At 42.5% G+C, this 18,362-nt stretch overlaps 1 protein-coding gene across 1 annotated transcript in view; it reads left to right on the top strand.

The window, feature by feature from the left end:
- Positions 1 to 1,387: 1,387 nt before the first annotated feature.
- HLF (HLF transcription factor, PAR bZIP family member) overlaps positions 1,388 to 18,362 on the top strand; it is a gene marked incomplete at its 5' end in the record, with an annotated part of 33,158 nt that continues 16,183 nt past the window's right edge. Inside the window, 4 exon segments of the mRNA XM_082492019.1 lie at positions 1,388 to 1,479; positions 1,481 to 1,538; positions 1,540 to 1,750; positions 3,151 to 3,486. Of these exon segments, the coding sequence (XP_082348145.1) occupies positions 1,388 to 1,479; positions 1,481 to 1,538; positions 1,540 to 1,750; positions 3,151 to 3,486 (697 nt within the window).

Here is an 18,362-nt window from a genome sequence, read left to right on the forward strand (position 1 = left end):
GAGATGGGAACATTACGCAAACTCTGGTTCTGAAGGCCATCACCGCTGCCAGTCTTCAGGTTTTGGTTGTGCCAGCGCAATTTTATTGATCTGAATGTACTTCAGACTTTGATTAGTTGCTTGGTTTAGTCATTTGGATCATTTGAGCAGATGTTAGTTAGCACACAAAATCATAGGCAGATACATAAGGGGAGAACATAACTGTTCAAGGCAGCCTTTTCCTCAGACAGCTTTTATTTCTAAACACTGGGCACTCCAACTAAAAGTTTATGTACATAATTTACCTTCATTTGTTTATAGAGAGTATTTATGATTATTTGTATTTGATAATGGTAAAAGAATTGATGTTTTAAAAAAGAGTAACAACTAAATACAAATGGTAAAGCTTTGCAAAATGCCATAAAAAAAAAAAAAAAAAAAAAAAAGAGAAGCAGGGAGATACAAATGCCTACCAGCACCTAAAGGGTGGCTGTTGCTACAGCAGGACCGCAGTTCTTGAACAGTCTACACAGGGAGGGCTCAGTTCCTGAGGGGGTGGCTGACGGCCTAAGCAGGTAGAAAGTCAGCCGTTCCTGCAACGAGGATCTTTGCAAGTAGAGAGGAAAGCCCCTTCAGACAGAAAATTGGGACACAATTGCGGGACCCCTGCTAGTGGTGACAGCTATCTCACCCTGGTTTATCTTGGTAACTGGTGAGAGAAGCAATCTGCTTATGGAAATGAGATGTATGAAAGATCTCTGTGGCTCCGAAACTAAATGCTCATAAGCCCAATAACCATTTCCCTCAGAAACAGACAAAAATCCCACCTGCCTCGCCTGCTTCAGGGTGCCAGGGCCGTTCTCCCATGGGGTCCCCCACTGTGTCCCCCTCAGCCCGCGGTGCTCACCACTGGGCTGGGTGTGACCCGCTGCCCCTCACACAGCGGCAGGGCCCGGCTCCCTCAGGCCACGGCGGCCGGGGGTCCCCGCTCCCCTCAGGGGTGCCCGCTCGCCCCGCTCCCCTCAGGTGTGCCCGCCCCGCTCCCCGCTGCCCTCACGCTCGGATGCACTGAGCGAGGTCAAACATTCAGACTCATTAACATTCCTCCCGGTTACCGGGGAGACGGCTCCCGGCCGCAGCCTCGCCAGGCGCGGCTCCCCGCGGGCGTGGGCAGCGGCGCGGCCGCGCTCCCCGCCGGGACCCCGCGCACCGGCCGGCCCTGACGTTCCCCCGCTCCTCCCCCTCCGCGGCCGGGTAACGGCCGCCGCGCGTGCCGGGGGGGGGGAGGTGCGCGGGGCGGGGCGGAGAGGGGGGGCGGGGCGGAGGGGGGGCGGGGCCGCCCGCCGCGCCCCCCGCACCAATGGCGGTGCCGCGCCGCGTCTGACGTCAGCGCCGGCAGCGCCTGCACATGGGCGCGCGGCCGAGGCGCGCGGCGCAGAGCGGGCGGCGGGAGCGGCGGTGGCGGCGGAGCTGCGCGGCGGAGGCGCCTCTCCCGCTTCCTGCTGCGGCGGCCTCCAGGCGCCCCTCGCCAGCGGGGCTCGGGTGGGCTCTGCGCCCGTTTACACCGCGCTTCGTAGCAGCAGCAGCAGCAGCAGCAGCGCCACCGCCGCGAGAGGAAGGGGGAAGGAACCGCTGCCGCGCAGCTGCCCCGAGAGAAAACCCACCATGTCGCGGCCGCTCCCGCTCAACCCCACCTTCCTACCTCCCACCTACGGGGTGCTGAAGTCCCTGCTGGAAAACCCGCTCAAGCTGCCGCTCGCTCACGAAGACGGTGAGGCTTCCCCGGGCAGCCCGCCCTCCCTCGGCTCCCCGGGGCCGGCTCTGCCCCCCCCCCCCGCGGGTACCCTCACAGCCCGGCCCAGGGAGGGCAGGTACCCCGAAATGGCGGCCCCCGTCCTGCCGTCACCTCAGGGGCCGCTGTCTCGCTTTCCCTTCTTTCCCTCTCTTCAACCCCCCCTCCCACCTCCCCAAGGCGATTAATTAACGGGGTGGTTTCGGTGAGGGTATTAGGCGGTGAGCGACGGGCGCAGTCGGCCTGACCTAACGGCGGGCGCTCGGTTTTTCCATCGCCGCTGCGGAGCCGCGGCAGGGACGGCTCCGGCCGCCTGGAAAAAATAAGTTAAAGGGCGCGATGTGCCTGCGGCGAAGCGTTGGGTAGAGGGGAGCGGCGGGGACCTCCTCCAGTCTGAGCCGGGTCCCGCCGCAGCCTCCCCCGGCGGCGGCTGCAGCTCCCGAACCGGCCGCCCTGGGCCCGGGCCCCTGTCACCGAGGGGCGTTTAAACTGTAGAAAGTTTCAACTTTTCTGGAAAGCTAAGGTAGTGCGGGCATAATAGCACTTTGGATTTCTAATGAATCGAATGCACGCTAAAAACCCCCAAACCTGGGAAAGGTCTTGCAGAGCCAAGGCTTTTTGTGTCCTCAGCTTTCTGTTTTGTTGTGAAGCGACCCGCAGGATTTGACAGGGGTTGTTGCGTGTGGTTGAAAAGAAAAGAAGGCACGGTAGTTGACAGCAAGCGTTATTGGTTCAGATTCTTGCAAATCTTGTAGAGAAATCAGGTGTTTCCCTTAAAAAAATGTGTCTTGAAATCAGTAGATATTGTAGGAGTGATTAGGAAGCATCATTGTAAGTTCTATTTTTGCTTTGCTTCTATCTTTGAATTTTTAATTAGCTCTTCTGCACATCAAAATACATATTTGTTAGACTTCATTCTTGTTTTAAGTTACTAGCTTACAACAGTGTTAAGAAGTACTGAATTTGGGGACTATTTTCCTTGTGTAAAGACTAGCAAGACTGGAACTTTGAGAGGATAATAAATGACAGGGATGTTAGATTAAGGCTGTTCTCAACAGAATACATATTCCACTTTGCTTCCACTTAAATGCTCACTTTTAAGTCTGAGTACTTACTGAAGCTGACATTCAAAGCCATGCATGCAGTGGAATTGTTAACTAAAAATAGAGGAAAATCTCAAAAATGCGGTTGGATCCAGGAAAGGTGCTCAGTTGGCATGACCCTTCAATTCTCTAACAAATGGGTTGTATCAAAAGGTTATTTTTACGAGGGGAGTATTCATTTCTTGCAACTGAGAGTGCAGAGGAAATAATTGTAGTAGTAGTACCTGGTGTTTTAATTGCTCAGCTCTTATATATTTATTGTGTGTTTTGTTTAAGCATTCGGTAAAGAAAAAGACAAAGAGAAGAAGTTAGACGATGACAGCACCAGTACTACAGTCCCTCAGTCAGCTTTCTTGGGCCCAACATTATGGGACAAGACACTGCCATATGATGGAGACACTTTCCAGTTGGAATACATGGACCTGGAAGAATTCCTCTCGGAAAATGGCATTCCACCCAGCCCAAACCAGCACGAGCATAGCCCACACCAGTCAGGTCTCCAGCAAGCTACCTCAGCATCACCTTCTGTCATGGACCTCAGCAGCAGGGCTTCTACTTCAGTCCATCCAGGCATGGTGTCGCAGAACTGCATGCAGAGCCCGGTCAGACCAGGTAAATCAGCCCTAAGAACTTCCTATGGATTTTGGCATAAGCCCCCCTCCTTCTCTGGTCTGGTTGACAGGCAGCTTAGAGAGGGCCGATACAATTCATGTCACTCACACTCCAAAAAATAGAAATAATAGCTGTAGTTATTGCTAAGTTGCTCCACAGGGATTTTTGTTTAAATTACATAAGGAAACTGTGGGAATTCAAAGGGAAGTTGCCTATCTTCTTTTCGTTGTTGGTAGCCTAGCAAGTAAAAAGGCAACAAACAGAATAGTAATGCATCGATGCTGTGGTGTTAAATGAACAGGGAAAAGGAAGGACCGTGAAAGAGAATATTTCTCCGGCCAATATTTGATGTGAGAACACAGGAGCGAGCAATTATTTTGAAGTTGAAACTTAAAGACAGTATTTCCTGTTTGAAATTTTTGCCCTAAACTTATTCTCTATCGAGCAAAGTAAAATATGCCACAGAAAACAGGGCAGGAACTAAATCTTGAAGCTGCGTTATAATCATACTTAAATTAGCATAAACTGAGTATAACTGACCCTAGTTGATAAATTACATCTATAGTCACCTTAAGCTGTAGGCAGAGAAAACATAATGGAGTCCCAAGTTCTGATTGTAATGCGTGATTCAAACCCTTTGATGTCAGTGGAAGTCTTCTATTAGTTTATTAGCACTTGAAAACATCCCTTTGGAGACACTAGTATGAATCCAGAATAACTGCTCTGGCTTGACACCAGCATGGCTGAGATCACCTTCAGTGGAATAGTGTCAACATTGAAGTTTGGAAAACATGGAGCTTTGCCTTTTTTTCTTAAAAGAAAAAAAAAATAATAAAAAGACCAAGGGTGACTGACTTATTGTGCTCTTCTGCTCACACAAGGTTTGCTAGAGCAAAGTGTGCTCTTGGGAGCAGGAAACCACTCCTCTCCCTTCTGCTTGATCGTTTGCCATGCTCAGCGTGCGAAGTCATTGTCAGAATCATCTGATAAGGAGGCAAAATAAATAAATAGAAGGACAAAAGTTGTGGAGCAGGATGAAATAGGAAAGTCTTACAAGTCTGCAACATTCCTTTCTCATTAAAAAGAAATAAAACGCCCCTCAAAACACCCCAAACCTGTCAACAGACTTCTTGGCCCCAAGTCAGAAGTGTGTGTTTAGTCGTGGATTTGATTTACTTACTTTTACTTTATGAGTATTTGCCTTTGTTTTGTATTTCAGTTTCAAGGTATTTCATAGTGATCAAATAACTTATAAGGGCTTACCAAGTTAAAATATATTTGGAGTTGGCAAGAGCAGAAAATAAAAAAACCTTTGCTTTTTCTGAGCCGGTTTTTAAAAGTAGTGCATGTATGCTACACCATTTTCTGTCGCATATGCACGCATAAAATTAAAAGCACATAATCTGTCCTCATTCCTTTTTTTTTCAAAGGAGCCTGGTTATGAGCCAGGCTTTTAATGATCACCTGTCAGAATTTATTTGTAATCAGCTGTCCGCATGACTTTTCAACTAATTGATTTTATCTTTTTTTTTTTTTTTTTTTTTAGATTTTCCTGAGCTGTTTGCAGCTCAGGGTTATAAACTTTTTTCACTAGAAACTCTGTACTTTTTTACTGTTGTAAAAGAAGTCATGTCTCTTGGGGTAGGCTAAAACATCTAAATTTGCAGGCGTTTTTTCACCACGCCATCTTGCTTTAAGAATAATATATTTTTGTTAAATGTGTTTTGTTGGTTTGTTTTTTGTTTTTTTTTTTTTTTAAAGGGAGGTCATTCAATTTCCTAAAGTAATATTTCCACCCCCATTACAGATAGGTAATATGACTTAATCAACAGTAGTCTGGTTTATCATCAGGTTGTTGAAATTTTTATGTGCTGTCATGTAAAAATCTTACTTTGACAGTCTGTTTTGAAGATGATCTTAGAGTTTAGCATTTGAGCAAGTTTTAAAATAAGACGGTATATAATTTAAAAAGCAAATTTTTAGTGAATATAAAAATGAGCGTTTAAGGTTGTCATGAAAATGCCGAGGCAAATGTGCTGCTTTGAAATATGAAAGTTAGTCCAGATGTAAATGTTAAAATCATGATAATGGAGCTTTTTGGTTAATATATCTTAAGACTTTTAAAATACAGACTGTTTTTAAACTGTCACATGAAGAAAGGGTTTTTTAATTTTAATTGGTGCGAGCTACTGTTGCAGTATGATTGGCTGTTGTGATTTGTATTATTGTAATAAACCCAGGAACAAATACTATAAAGTATACAATTTCAATAAAAATTAATTCCCTGTAATCTTATTTTCAGGTAAAGTGATTATTTTTTTTTTTAGGTGATGATATTTCTTCTAAAAATTTGTGTTGTGTCCCCTGAATTTTGTCTTACTGTGGAAGCCTGTTTGAGCTTGTGGCTGAAGGAAGGGTCAAATCCTGTACTGCTTGTGTACCTACTTTAAATGGCTCTGCAGCATTTAGCATCAGCATATCACATGCAGTTGGTCAAAACTCCTCTACCTGCATCTACTGTGTATGGGGGAGGATATGCACATGCTCGTGGAACACTGAATTTGACTCATCTATGTACATGGTGTACCTCGGGCATAGAGGGTCTGTAGAAGAATGGCATAAGAAGGTTTAATTTTGGTGCATGTGTTGAAATGCAACCCTTGTCTGTCTTTAGAAGGTAATGGTATTGCCCAAATATGTATTTTATACCATCTCTGGAAGAGATCTGGAAATCTGCATTGGCATTCACTGATAAGTGTCATCAGGCTCAGCAAAGCTGAGCTGACCCTGATGGTAAACATGACATTACAAAACCCTCACTGAATTATTTCTTTTTTTTTTTTTTTTTTTTTTTTACCTTTTAAGAAAAAAAAAAAAGGGGGGGGGGCGGGAGGGGGCATGGGGAGAGAAGGGGGGGAAAAAAACAACAACAAAAAGGTTCCTTACAAATGTAACTTAATTCTGTATTTCCAGCTTGGATGTTCTGGCTGATGGAAAAATATTTAGGGTCACCAGTTTCTCTGGACTGGAGCAAAGAATAAAGCAAACACCTACTTTCCCATAAATTCTTGTTCAGGGAATGTACATATAGCAAATACTGATTCTCTTTTTGAAGAGGAGGGACACAGGGTAATGGCTGTTGCAAGATTGGAATCTGATGTATTTCTTTTCACAGTACCAATTTTGTTAATAAAAAGTAGTGTTTTGATTTATTTTAGTGTTGCAGACCACCCACCGTTCATTGTAATGTGCAGACATACCTGAAACTTTTTTTTCCCCTCCCTGTATAGGATGCTGGTTAGTTGGTTGAAATCTGTAGTCTTCCTCAAAAGAACAGGTTTTATAAAGCTAGCTTCTAAAGTAACCTGTTACTGCAAACGCAATTTCTTGGTTCTTAATCTGTTGCAGACCTTGTGTTGTCTTTTGCCATTTTTTGGTGGAACATAAATCACCACTTAACTGCAGAGTACTTAAGGAAATTGGGAGTATTTTTAGCTGTTTGTATGTAAAGGGAGGTTCGTATTTTGCAGGTAACAGGTTGGTGGTTACTTTTACCTGACTCTTACCTGTGTAGCCCTAATTTGGAGGAATGGGGCAGCTATTGTAAAGGGTTTGAACGGTGTGAATTAGGGCTCTGAAGCATCAGTGAAGTCAGGTGGAAGACCCTAATTAGAAGGTTTTGGGGATTTTGTGGTTTAGATCTGAATTTTCTGTTTGCCCTCAAAGCCTTGGATGTAGGGCTATGTCACGGGACACTGCATACGTTGTTCCTGCGCTGCTCCTTAAGGAGGGGAGAGCTGTCGGAGGCTTTGAAAAAAACCTCCCTGGTTCTTTGCCTTCCTATGACAGTGGTTTTCAGTCTGTGTTGCCTGGGTGGCTGGGTGCCTTAGAATACTTGCAAAAGATCTGCCAAAGATTATTTAAGGAAAGAAAAAAGGAAAAACAAGCTTTGTAATCTCCTGTGGAAATGCACCTACGTGCAATATCTGCAAGTCTTCACTTTCAGTTTAAAAAAAAAAAAAAAAAAAAGGATTTTGGGGTACATTAATCAAAAAGCTAAATTTGAAGTGTACTTACACCTCCCCCCCCAAGAATACAAAGATTTTATCAAATGACAGGTTCTATTTATTCAGCTGAGATACTTCATCTGGAGTGCAGTATCCATTAGCTTTTACTTCTTACATAGATCCTGAACGGTAATGATTGACACTAGGCGTGATTGGGTGGCTTTCAGCATTTTCTCTTTAACTCTTGTTTGTGATAGGCACAGCAGCCAACTGGGAGAGGTTTGTTCTTGTTCCATCCAGCCTCTCAACTGCATACTGGGGATGACTCGGTGAAGGGGGCAGCCCACAAAAGGGTGTGTGCGCAACACTCCCTTTATTGCAGTCTTCCTTCCCCTGTGTTTCTTAACGTGACCTCCTCTTCCAGCACAGCCTTTGTAGTGTGAAGAGCAGCATTCCCAGCAGCCAACTTGTACGTGGAATCCTCTCCTAAGCTTTAATCATTGTTTACAAGCAGTTACTAGGTGTTGCATGAGCCACAGCGTGAGCCCCCTCTCTTAGAGTTGAAGGACTCTACCTCCAGCAGCACCCAGAGGAGCTGGGAATTTCCTGACCTTTGTTGTCCCACGTGACAACATGGGAATGACCAGCTAAACCATCAGGCAGGCTGGTACTGAGAGCTGCTCTTCACATTGACTCTCACGTGAGGCTCTGGATGGCTGTTGCCTGCATGACCATGTGCTTTAGGCACGTGGCAGTCCCCTGTGCAGCCTGCTCAGCATGGCTTTTGCTAGAGCAGCAGGCACGCACGCAGGGCTGTGTGCTCCTGCCATTACCAGCCAACGCCGAAATTGCAGTGAAATGGAAAGGCTTTGCTCCGGACTGCCACAGCAAGGGAAATGCAATATGCAGACAAGCCTCATAAAACTGCTTTCTGGATCAAAGGAAGATGCAAAATATATTCAGGCAAATATTAAAAATAGCCTGTCACATGATAACAGGGAAAAAAGTGCTGAATGCACAAGCCTTGTTAATGCTAGAAGCAAGAACACTGTGTCTCCTTCAAGAGATCTAATTTTAATATTCACTGTTAAATGTTGATTATTGGTTAAATAATTGCTTGACTGCATTAAAGAACTTGAAGTTAATTCAGAGTTCAAACAATAAACAGCATGAAACATCTTGGGGTTTATGCTATATTTTTAAAATATACCTTTCAAATCTCATCAGGAATAGTGTTTTCCACACTGATAGAGCTACTTAGGCAAGTAAGGGCTATACTATGAAGAGGATACACGAAGGGAACAAGTAGGGGGTTTTGTCCCCTTAGAAAGATGTTTCAAGGACGTCTGAGTGTCAAACTTGTTGCAATTACCTAGAAAAAGTATAATGTCTTTCTTAAAGCCTTGCTTCCCATCTCAGAGTGTATTGGAGAGTCTTTGATTGAATAATTCTCTAGTGCAGTGATTTGATTTTTAAGAAGCAAGTACACCCTGAAGTCTTTCATAAAACAATATGTTATAGTTAAGAGAGAAGACCTCATCAGGAGATGTATACAAAGAAGACATTGATGCTATCTGATTAGATGAAGGTACTAGGAAACACATTAAATGGTTCAATCTCTACATATTTATATGACAGCAGATTGGCAACTGTGGGAGCTAGCAGTGGCCAGATTCTGCCCAATTAATCTCAGCAATGAATACTTTACTCCTCATGCGGTCTGTCTGATTTCAGTATTGCTCAGCAGGCAAGCATCTTGTTGATTGCTCTCCATCAACTCCTAGGTGGAGCAGCAAAATATCACCATTTGCTCTCTTGTCGTTCGTCTTTTTGGATTTTTTTTTTTTTTTAAGGGGGGAATAACAGTTTTCAGTGTGGCAGCGGAGTTTTCTCAGGATGAAAGGGCATAGTTGTCATTGGTAAAGAGTACTTTAGAGCATTATGAAATCAGAAGCTTGGTTGGCTGGCAGTACACTATGGAGTTATTTAGTATTTATATTACACAAACATGATCATAAGTTTCCTTTTTTGAAGTCTTACTTTCACAACAAATAAAATACATTTTCAATATTTTGTCTGAATTCCACAGAAGACTGTAATGATCAGAAAAGAGTATTTCAACTGAGTTATATTCAAGAAAAACTGTGGTTTGATCTCTTCTACATTAAATAGATAATGAAAGCTCTGGAAAAAACATTTACTTAAACCTCAAATCTACTCCATTTAATCAGTTGGTAAGAAAATGAATGTAAAATGCATGGCTGTGTCAAAATGAATGCATGACAAACAGATTTTGTAGCTTGTATCACCTATTTTAAATGAACAAATGGCATTAAAGAAGCTGTCTATTTAGCACAAAGCTGAATTTAGTCCTGAGAGGTTCAGAGCTAACGCAGGTAGGTAAGGCAGCATGCGTTGCAACTTTTTTCTTTTCTGCTAAGGCTCCTCATAGCACTTCAGCTTTGCATAATTGAGGTACTATCCATAAGTTTTAAACAAATACGAGTTGTTGTTCAACCTCTCACACTTCTGATGTGTTTGAAGCTGTTGTACAGCTATACTTCCCTGTCCCGTTCTCTAAAGTAAATCTTGCCAGGGCTAAATTAGGCCCAGATTTTCATTGCACACCATCTAACACCATCGCTTAGCTTCTCTGATGTGGCATGCTCTTGCTTCAGGGTTCTCTGGTCAACTTTGAGAGAAACAGCTTTAGGTCTTCATCTTACTGGTAGTATTCTCTTGTTCATATTATTTGCTGCATAATGAAAACAGGCATTGCAGATCTTGAAGCTGCTCCCTTGTGTTTTGGTGTATGGCTGTCTGTAGGAGGAAATAAAAAAATCCAAGCTGCATTAGGGTCCTAGAAAACTCGGGTCCTTATTAGCTGGAACACAAGTCTAGATTATTAATGAAACAAAACTTGACAGCGACCAACAGACAGATGTATTAACGTGCATTTACTACAGGCAGATGCTACAGTGAACTACAGCAATAACTCATCTGTAACAAAATGTCATTCTTAAATATGTAGGTGTACAAGCAGAGAGGCAAAAATACATAGTTTATAAGACTTGTTGAGGATAGAGAATGGTTTAAAAAAAAAGTTCTTTTCCAATTAGCCTTAGGGAGCTCAGCTTGCTATAAATTCTTTGTTCTGGAACATGACTGTGGACAATAGGTCAAAGATTAAGTAATTCATTACAGAACTGGTTGGTACTCCTGAATTTAATAAACAAATGAATGAAGGGGGTTCTCCATCCATAGCAAGATCCATTACTTTGTGTGGCAATAATTGGATCTTAATTTTTTTTTTTTAAACACTTGTGAGGTTCCCCACTTAATTCTTGTATGTGGACATTGTTATATTTGAGATGACCTGGTAACTTAGCAATCATGATACAGATGAAAGCACTCAAAACAGAAATTAAATGCGGTCCCCTAGTAACTGCTTGTAACTTGGGATTCTAAGGAGGTGAGGCAGGAAACTGTAGATTGCATTTTGAAAAACAGAAGGAACAATAACATGAAACTTCTAAATACAAAATACTCCCGTAGAACTCCGTTTGACAGCACAATCAATATTTTTAGCACAGCGAGATTGCTGAAATAATAGCACTAAACCTTCTTGTGGAAGAGTACATTACTCAAGGCTGCACAATATAAAACACAGGCTCAAAGCGAGAGGGCTGCATTGAAACAGAGGAGGTGACTTAAAACAATTTAGTCATTTTTACAAACTCACCATTTCAATGTTTGGAAATGAGTCCTACTCCAGTGAGAAGTCTGCTTAAAAAACAGCCATGTACTTAACTTCTAATGCTTAGTAGGTAGCAACGAAGTACTCAAACCCAAATCATGTTCCTCATCAAAACAAGAGAGGGTTAAACTAACTCAGTTTGAAGGACCCTGCAGCAATCAGACATACCACTGTTCCTTCTTTCTTTGTGCTGCATAGTGGAAATATAGATGTTACTGACAGCTGTAATCCCTGCAGCTGAGGCCCCTTGTTGCAGCGTGGGGCATTTGGCCGTTTTATGTATGTAACTCTTGCAGCTCTGTTGCTGTGATAGATAAGCGTTGGGATTTTTCTTTTTTTTTTCGCCTGGTTTGCTATGAAAACAAACCATATGCAGTCATGCTAGGTATGTGTGGCCTCTTGGATGTTCCTGCTTCATGATTTTTGAGTATATTGGCTGATTTTAACCAAATGTGGCGAGAAAGTTGTGATTCTGAAAGAATAATTACATTCCTAAAATTTCATGAAAATAGATGAGGGGATAGAGTGGGAATATGTTACTGAGCAGGAAGAGCTGTAATGTAAATGTGCATTTTCCACATCAGAGAATTTACATAAGACCTTTAAAATGCCTGATCTGTGTGGAATGCTTCTGGGAAAGCTGACACCCTTTTAGACACCATGAGATGTCAATTCACTTTAAGAAATGAATCTGCAAGAAACCAGGTTTAATGGCTTTAGTGTGTGTTGAGGGGGAGTGACAAACTTTTTTCCACCATTGTTCTTCCTTTAAAATCCTCAGCTTCTGGAGTCTTGTGATTGTATGAGACTCCAAGGCGTCATTTAAAGAGACAAGTTAGAAAACCAGCTGTAAGGTTTGTAGGCATGATCTTGAAAGCACCAAACCCAGGCAGTGGAACAGTTTTGATCCTCTCTAAAGTTGAGCACAATTATTTTTCCTTAAAATTTTTTGAACTTTTATGCAGCCTTGCTATATCCTGTTCCTCTTGTGCAGCAGAAGCACCCCAGCTCCGCTGCCCTGTTTGAAACTACCTTGCAGTCAGCCAACTTCAAATTTGAGGCCTGTTATCTTATCACAATTATTGCAGTATCACATGTGGGCAGGTGTCCAAATGACCTTGCGTATGCGTCTTGCCATTCATTCTTCACGGCGCGTTTCGGCCGGGGCGCTGCGCACAAAGCTGCCTTTTACGGCGTGCTCTAATCGGCGTAACTTTCCACTCTGCCACCGGGGCCTGGGGTGGAGGTAGGTTAGAAGTGAATGAGAAACAGGGGAGAGTGAGAGTGGGCTAAAAATGTTGAGGGATCAAGAGGAAAAAGTAGGTCGTGGCAGGGTATGTGTGTTGGGAGGAGGACTAGGGGGAGCACAAGCGAGGGGAAGATTTGTTTTCCTATTGGCTTTTCAAAGTTGTGCAATTTAAGAATTGGATTAACCTGATATGACTTTGTTTTTCTGCCAGATTAGATATGTAGAGTTTCTTGGCATTGTGAGTTGTACAGTACATTGTGTGCTGTAAATATGGGTGTGTCGGGATAAAGCTGTAATGACACAACACGCTTGCAGTATAATGCCGCGCTGCTGGGTGGACTCCCCTGCTCCCTTAGTGTCCCGTTCCCTCTACCCCCAAATGCACATACTTGTTAGGGCATTTGGGGATTTGTTACAACCTCTCTACGTTCCTATGTTCTGTTTCCAGCACAGCATCAAGACATTTCAATACCCATACCCATTGTGGTAAGGTAACACTTATCTGAGGCCTGAAGGTCCGTTCGGTCTGGCAGTGGCTTATGCTATATGAAGCATCTTTAAAAAAAAAAAAAAAAAAAAAAAAAAAAGCTGTGTGAAAAGACACTCCAGAGTTTCTTCCTGCTTTCTCAGGATTCAGCTGGAGAAAGTTTACTGGGAAACATTGTAATTTTTTTTTTTTTGCTTTGCCTTTTTTTTTTTTTAACTGTTTAAGACATTGCCTTGAGCTTAACTTTGGAAAAGTAAAAAATCAGATACAGATCTGAAATAACTGCAAGCGCTGAGCTCACTGCTGTTTGAAGTACACCACAGTGGCATACGGATGTCAAAGTAGAATTTTCACAGTGGCATGTATTTTCTCAATGTTTTTTTTTTTGTGTGTGTTACATACACTAAATTAAGTTATGTCAGGATGTATCCATTTTATATGCTGGACTAGCACCGTGGAGTAGCCCAATTCTCCTTTCTTACCGCAGAGTGAGGGTGGAATAATGACTTGACTTCCAACTGAGGCAGTGCAACTACGCAGCTACAGAAAGGTCGCCCGAATCAGAGCCCTGTTGAGCTGGGTGATCGCTGCTCTGAGCACTACTAAAGAGTGTGCAGACTTTGGGGAGTGAAACTACGAATACCTTAGGGCACCATTGTCTAATTCCCATTCTTGATTTCGAGGCTTCTCTGGGGACCACAGCTACCCAAGCAGGTTAGCCACAAGGGACTGACTATAGCATGGCCTTTGTCTAAGGGCCTGACCTCTGCGTCAGTACATGTACATTGAAAAATGAGGAATTAATTACCCTGCCTGTGGTGAAGCATATTTCTCTTGGAAGAGAAGAGCATAAATAACAGATAAGGTTAATAAGTAAGATATCAAGATTGTGTCATGTTCCTTAACCATATGTTGTTACAATGCCTTACTCTAATTCACATAGGCAAAAAGCAAAGCGTCTTGCTCATTAGATGAGGTGATTGACTTGCTTTTTGAGAGGAAATGGAGGAAAATGGAGCAGGAGGTCGACCTTGTGAACAACTGCATCACTCAACTGTATACTTAAATGAGAGAATTAGGAGAGTGCAGCATATTTAAAGTTAACCTGCATATCAACATTTTGAGGAGGTTAAACCATAAGCTGCGGTTTGGGTGTCTACGTGAAACCTTAGCCGTTGGTGTCTTGGTGCTTGAAAAATCAGGGCATGGATTGTCCAGACTCTGAGAGCTGAGGTTCATGCATTCGTAATCACGTGGCTGCTCTCAGAAACGCTGCTCTTTCTGTTGGACTGGAGTCATCACCAGGTTTCAGAAGCACTTTTCCAAACTCTCTTATCTGCTCAATTTTCTCAGTGCGACATGGTTGAAGTAATTGTTGAAAATTGTGGTAGCCTCTGTCTGGAAGCTGTTCTGAACACGTGAAAAGAAATCATTAGCCAAATAGAAGGAAAGAACTGGAGGTGTAATTGTCAACTCGTGTGTGTCTCTGATTTCATCAGCTGCTGCACGCGTCTAGGTTATCAATTTATTTCTGTTAGAAAGTAAACAAATCTCACTTTTCTTATTTACTCTCATGACTGTTTCATGTGAGTTCCTCTTATCTGTAGCAGGGATGTACTTCTAAGGTCTTTTATTTGGAAGCTTTTCTTTCTGCTTCCACATGTAACATGCTCTCACGGGTCACGTGCACCTCTGGTGCTGGCCAGGGATGCTATTTGTCTCTTCCCAAGTCAGTTATTTAAAAACATTATTATCACTGCTATCAAAATGTAATAACTTATCATCAGGGCAGCTTTTATCCTGTTAGACCCTGCATGCTTTTCAGATTGAATCTTTTGGCCAAATTCTCATTTCATGAATGTTTCTCTGTGTTCAGTAGTGCTACTTGGTGGCTATTTAAGTAGCGTCAGCAAAATCTGAACCATAGGGGATGTATACCACCATTAGATTCATACCCTTCCTGTACTGGGACACATCCTGAGAGGCCTACGTGCCTCTGATTCTCCCGAGTATGGAATTTGAAGTCATTCAGCGTTTTGAATTTTTGAGCCGCTGATGAGAAGCTCTCATAATCCTCTACAATGAAGAGTTTACAGTGCCTTTTCCCAGTCAGGTCCTTTCAGGGTCTGTGTCCTTGAAGGAGCTGATGGTGTGTAACTCCTGTCAAAATCCAGGTGCTCAGCACCCTTGCCAAACATGCTCAGCCCTCTGAGCCCAGTTAACACTTCGTTAAAATACAGCACTGGCAACACTAGCATTTAAGGAAACCCCTTAACTAATTTTTTTGCTGCCCTTCAGTTTATAGCCTGTGGCTTGTTGTTTCCCACTTTCTCACGTTTTCCCAAAGCCGCTGGTGTGTACAGTCTGAAGATCACATTTAACCAACACAAGGAAATCAGCTTGGCCCGACGGGCTTCTTTGTCACGTGGCTGAGAATGTGTTCACTCTGTTCTGCCAGACTATGGCTAGCTGAGCAAAATACAGTGAAGCTCTGGGCTTCTGGCCAAGCTTTTATTTCAGTTTGGAGCTTACAGCCACATATTTGCTATTTGGCAGGACATCCACTGGGGTATATTTGGATAGTAATCTAGCATTGTTTTGCTGCTTTTTTTCTTCCTTTTTTTTTTTTTTTTTTTTTTTTTAATGCATACAGATAGCATAATCCCAACACTTACTTTGGCCGGTCTATACAAGATTTCTCAGTGTGCACCGTTATGTATGTGCACTCAGAACTTGTAGCCATGACCTTTGATAAATGTAAGTCAAAGCAATTAACTTTCTTTTATTGAAAAATTCTGGATGTCCTACTCTTTGCCCCCTATGTGCCGATAACAGAGCTATGTTGTTACTCTTTCCAAGATCAAAAGCTTCGCTAGGGTTTGATTGAAGTCCAATTATGGAAGGAAGTAGCTGTGCTGGAGCTCTGAAAATAGCAGTAATTGTTAAAATAATAACGTGTGTCCTTGTGTGTCTTTATAATCTTTAAAACGTCTTTTGGGGGGAAGGGGGTGGCTTTCCTCTAGTTTTAAAATGAAAATATTAGCAAATGTCTTGGGAAAATAGGAGCGTGCTGTTAGAAGAACAAGTATCCCTCTCTGGATTTCTTACTTCAGTTCTATTCTCCACCCCAAGCTCGCTTTCCTCTGAAGCTGTTTGCATGCAGCCTGACTCATGCAGGAAAATAAAGCTGGGTTTGATTTTTGACTGTATGGGAGGCTTTGGGTTTGGGGGGATAAAGGCTTTATGATGCAAACTCATTTATTTCTCTGTAAAACAAAAATGGGCTTTTGAAAATGCAGCATGTTTTGGAAAGTTGGCTCTGGGTTTGAAACCCCAACATCTCTGAGGGCACCCTTGTATGAAAAAATAGTACAAAAAGACATAATGCTTGGGGAGGGGGTACAAAACATGACTGCAAGCAGTAGTGTTTGAGGAGCAGTTCCCGTTACTTTGTGAAGGGACATCTCTCTTGAAATGCCAGGGGAGCGGTCGGTTGGTTTTGTATGGACAGTACTGAGCCTGGAAGTCTCTTTTTACGGTAACTTTATCAGACGCTTTGAGCTGTGTCTGAGCAGATCAATAATGGCAAAAGCTGAAATACTTTTTCCCAAATCTGCACCTTATTCTTTAGGATATAAATTTACAGCTGCCTTCTCTTATTCTCTCCTGCATCCTCAGAGAGAAGAGAACCTGGGAGAAAGAGCTCTGTGGTGAGACTCCCGGCTGGTGTTGACTGACAGAGCTTCAGGAAGGGAGAGCTCAGTTCTTGATGTTAAAACTCAGCATGTCTAAATGTCCATTTATCAGTTGCAGTCTTTAGGTGATTGAAACATCAAGGTGAATAAATAGAAATGAAGATGATTATAATGGACAGCGCTAAGGAAATTTTTCCAATATTTTGCAGTGATTGATATAGGCGCTGCTTTGGTGATCATACAGTTGTGACTGGTTTGAATTTATAGCAAGATTTTACTAGGGTTTATCTTTTTTTTAAAAAAAAAAAAAACAAACCTCACGTGCTTGCCCACACATCCAATATAGGACAAGGTAATCCCTGTGTGAAAATCAACCATCATGTACTTTCTTTTTAGCCAACTGGACTCAAAATCACTAATTACTAGAGTAAAATCTTTGAATTATAGATAAATGGGATCAAGTAATAAGCCCAGAGGATTGTACAGATCCAGTGAAGCCCTTTGACTTGTCACGTGAACCTTCAGAACTAGAATTTTCTTAGCCCCTTAAATTACAAGGACAGAACCTGTTATTTAGTCATCTGAACCTTACTGTTATGCTCTCTCCATTGCAGTGAGAATTATTTAGTCTTTCTTCATTCACTTACACATGTTTTAAATCATCTGTTTATTGTGACCATAAGACAATTTTATGTATATAACATCTATAAAATGTTCTGCCTAAAATAGTTCATTTCCCTGCTTTTACTGGCTCTGGATGCCTCTTTGGTATACAAACCGCTTCATTGCCTTCTGGAAATTTTAGTTGTCAAAAAAAACAACCTTGCCAAGGGGTACCCTGTTGGTTGGCTTAAAGACGTTTATACAGTCAGCAGCTTTAACTGTTCTCAGAAACAGCCTTGCCTGATCTCTAGGAGCTGCTGAAACTCATCAAGCAGGTTCCTGCTAACCAATTATCCAGTTAAGCAGAAAGAGGAAAGGTGTTTCTCTTGCTTGTTTTTAATTTGCAAAGTTTAACCCATTTTTCCCCAAGCTTCAGTAATTGTGGACGTTCATAACACTGAAATATCAGCCTAAAGAGTAAGAAAGAAGAGGGTCAGAAAGGACCTCTGATCTTGCAAATACTGATCTGTGTGTTAGTGTTTATCCGTCAAGTGGGCAGAGATGTACAGTTTCCAGCATCATTCTAGAGCACTCTGATTTTTAGCTGTGAGTCCTACCCAGCGTCCCTCACCTCGCTTATTGTCTTGCATTTTAACAAAATCTTTAAAAAAAAAAAAAAATAATTGCCTCCTCCACCCAAACCCCTCCCCACCCCAAATCCAATAATGAATTGCTGCCAGGGCAAATTTGTTGATTCCCAAACACTCCTACTGTGTCTTGGTTGGAAGGCTTAAATTACTTGCATAATAAGTGCTGTGGACAATATAAAAAAGCTCTTTCTAGTAGAGCTCTGGTTTTCACTGCATATTATAAGAATAAATAAATGTTCAGATGATACCAGACAGCTGTGTTGTCCACATCTGACTGTGTTCTGCATTGATTTTTAAGTCGGGACATGTGCATGACTGTTTTAATGGCTATCAATACCAGATGTGTCTGTGTGGAGTTCAGAGAGATTGTCAAGTGACAGTGCAGTTGTCAAACAAATAATTTTGCTCGTGATTACTGGAAATAGTAA

The sequence above is a fragment of the Vanellus vanellus genome, assembly GCF_965231255.1.
Source record: "Vanellus vanellus genome assembly, chromosome: 17".
Classification (NCBI taxonomy): Eukaryota; Metazoa; Chordata; class Aves; order Charadriiformes; family Charadriidae; genus Vanellus; species Vanellus vanellus.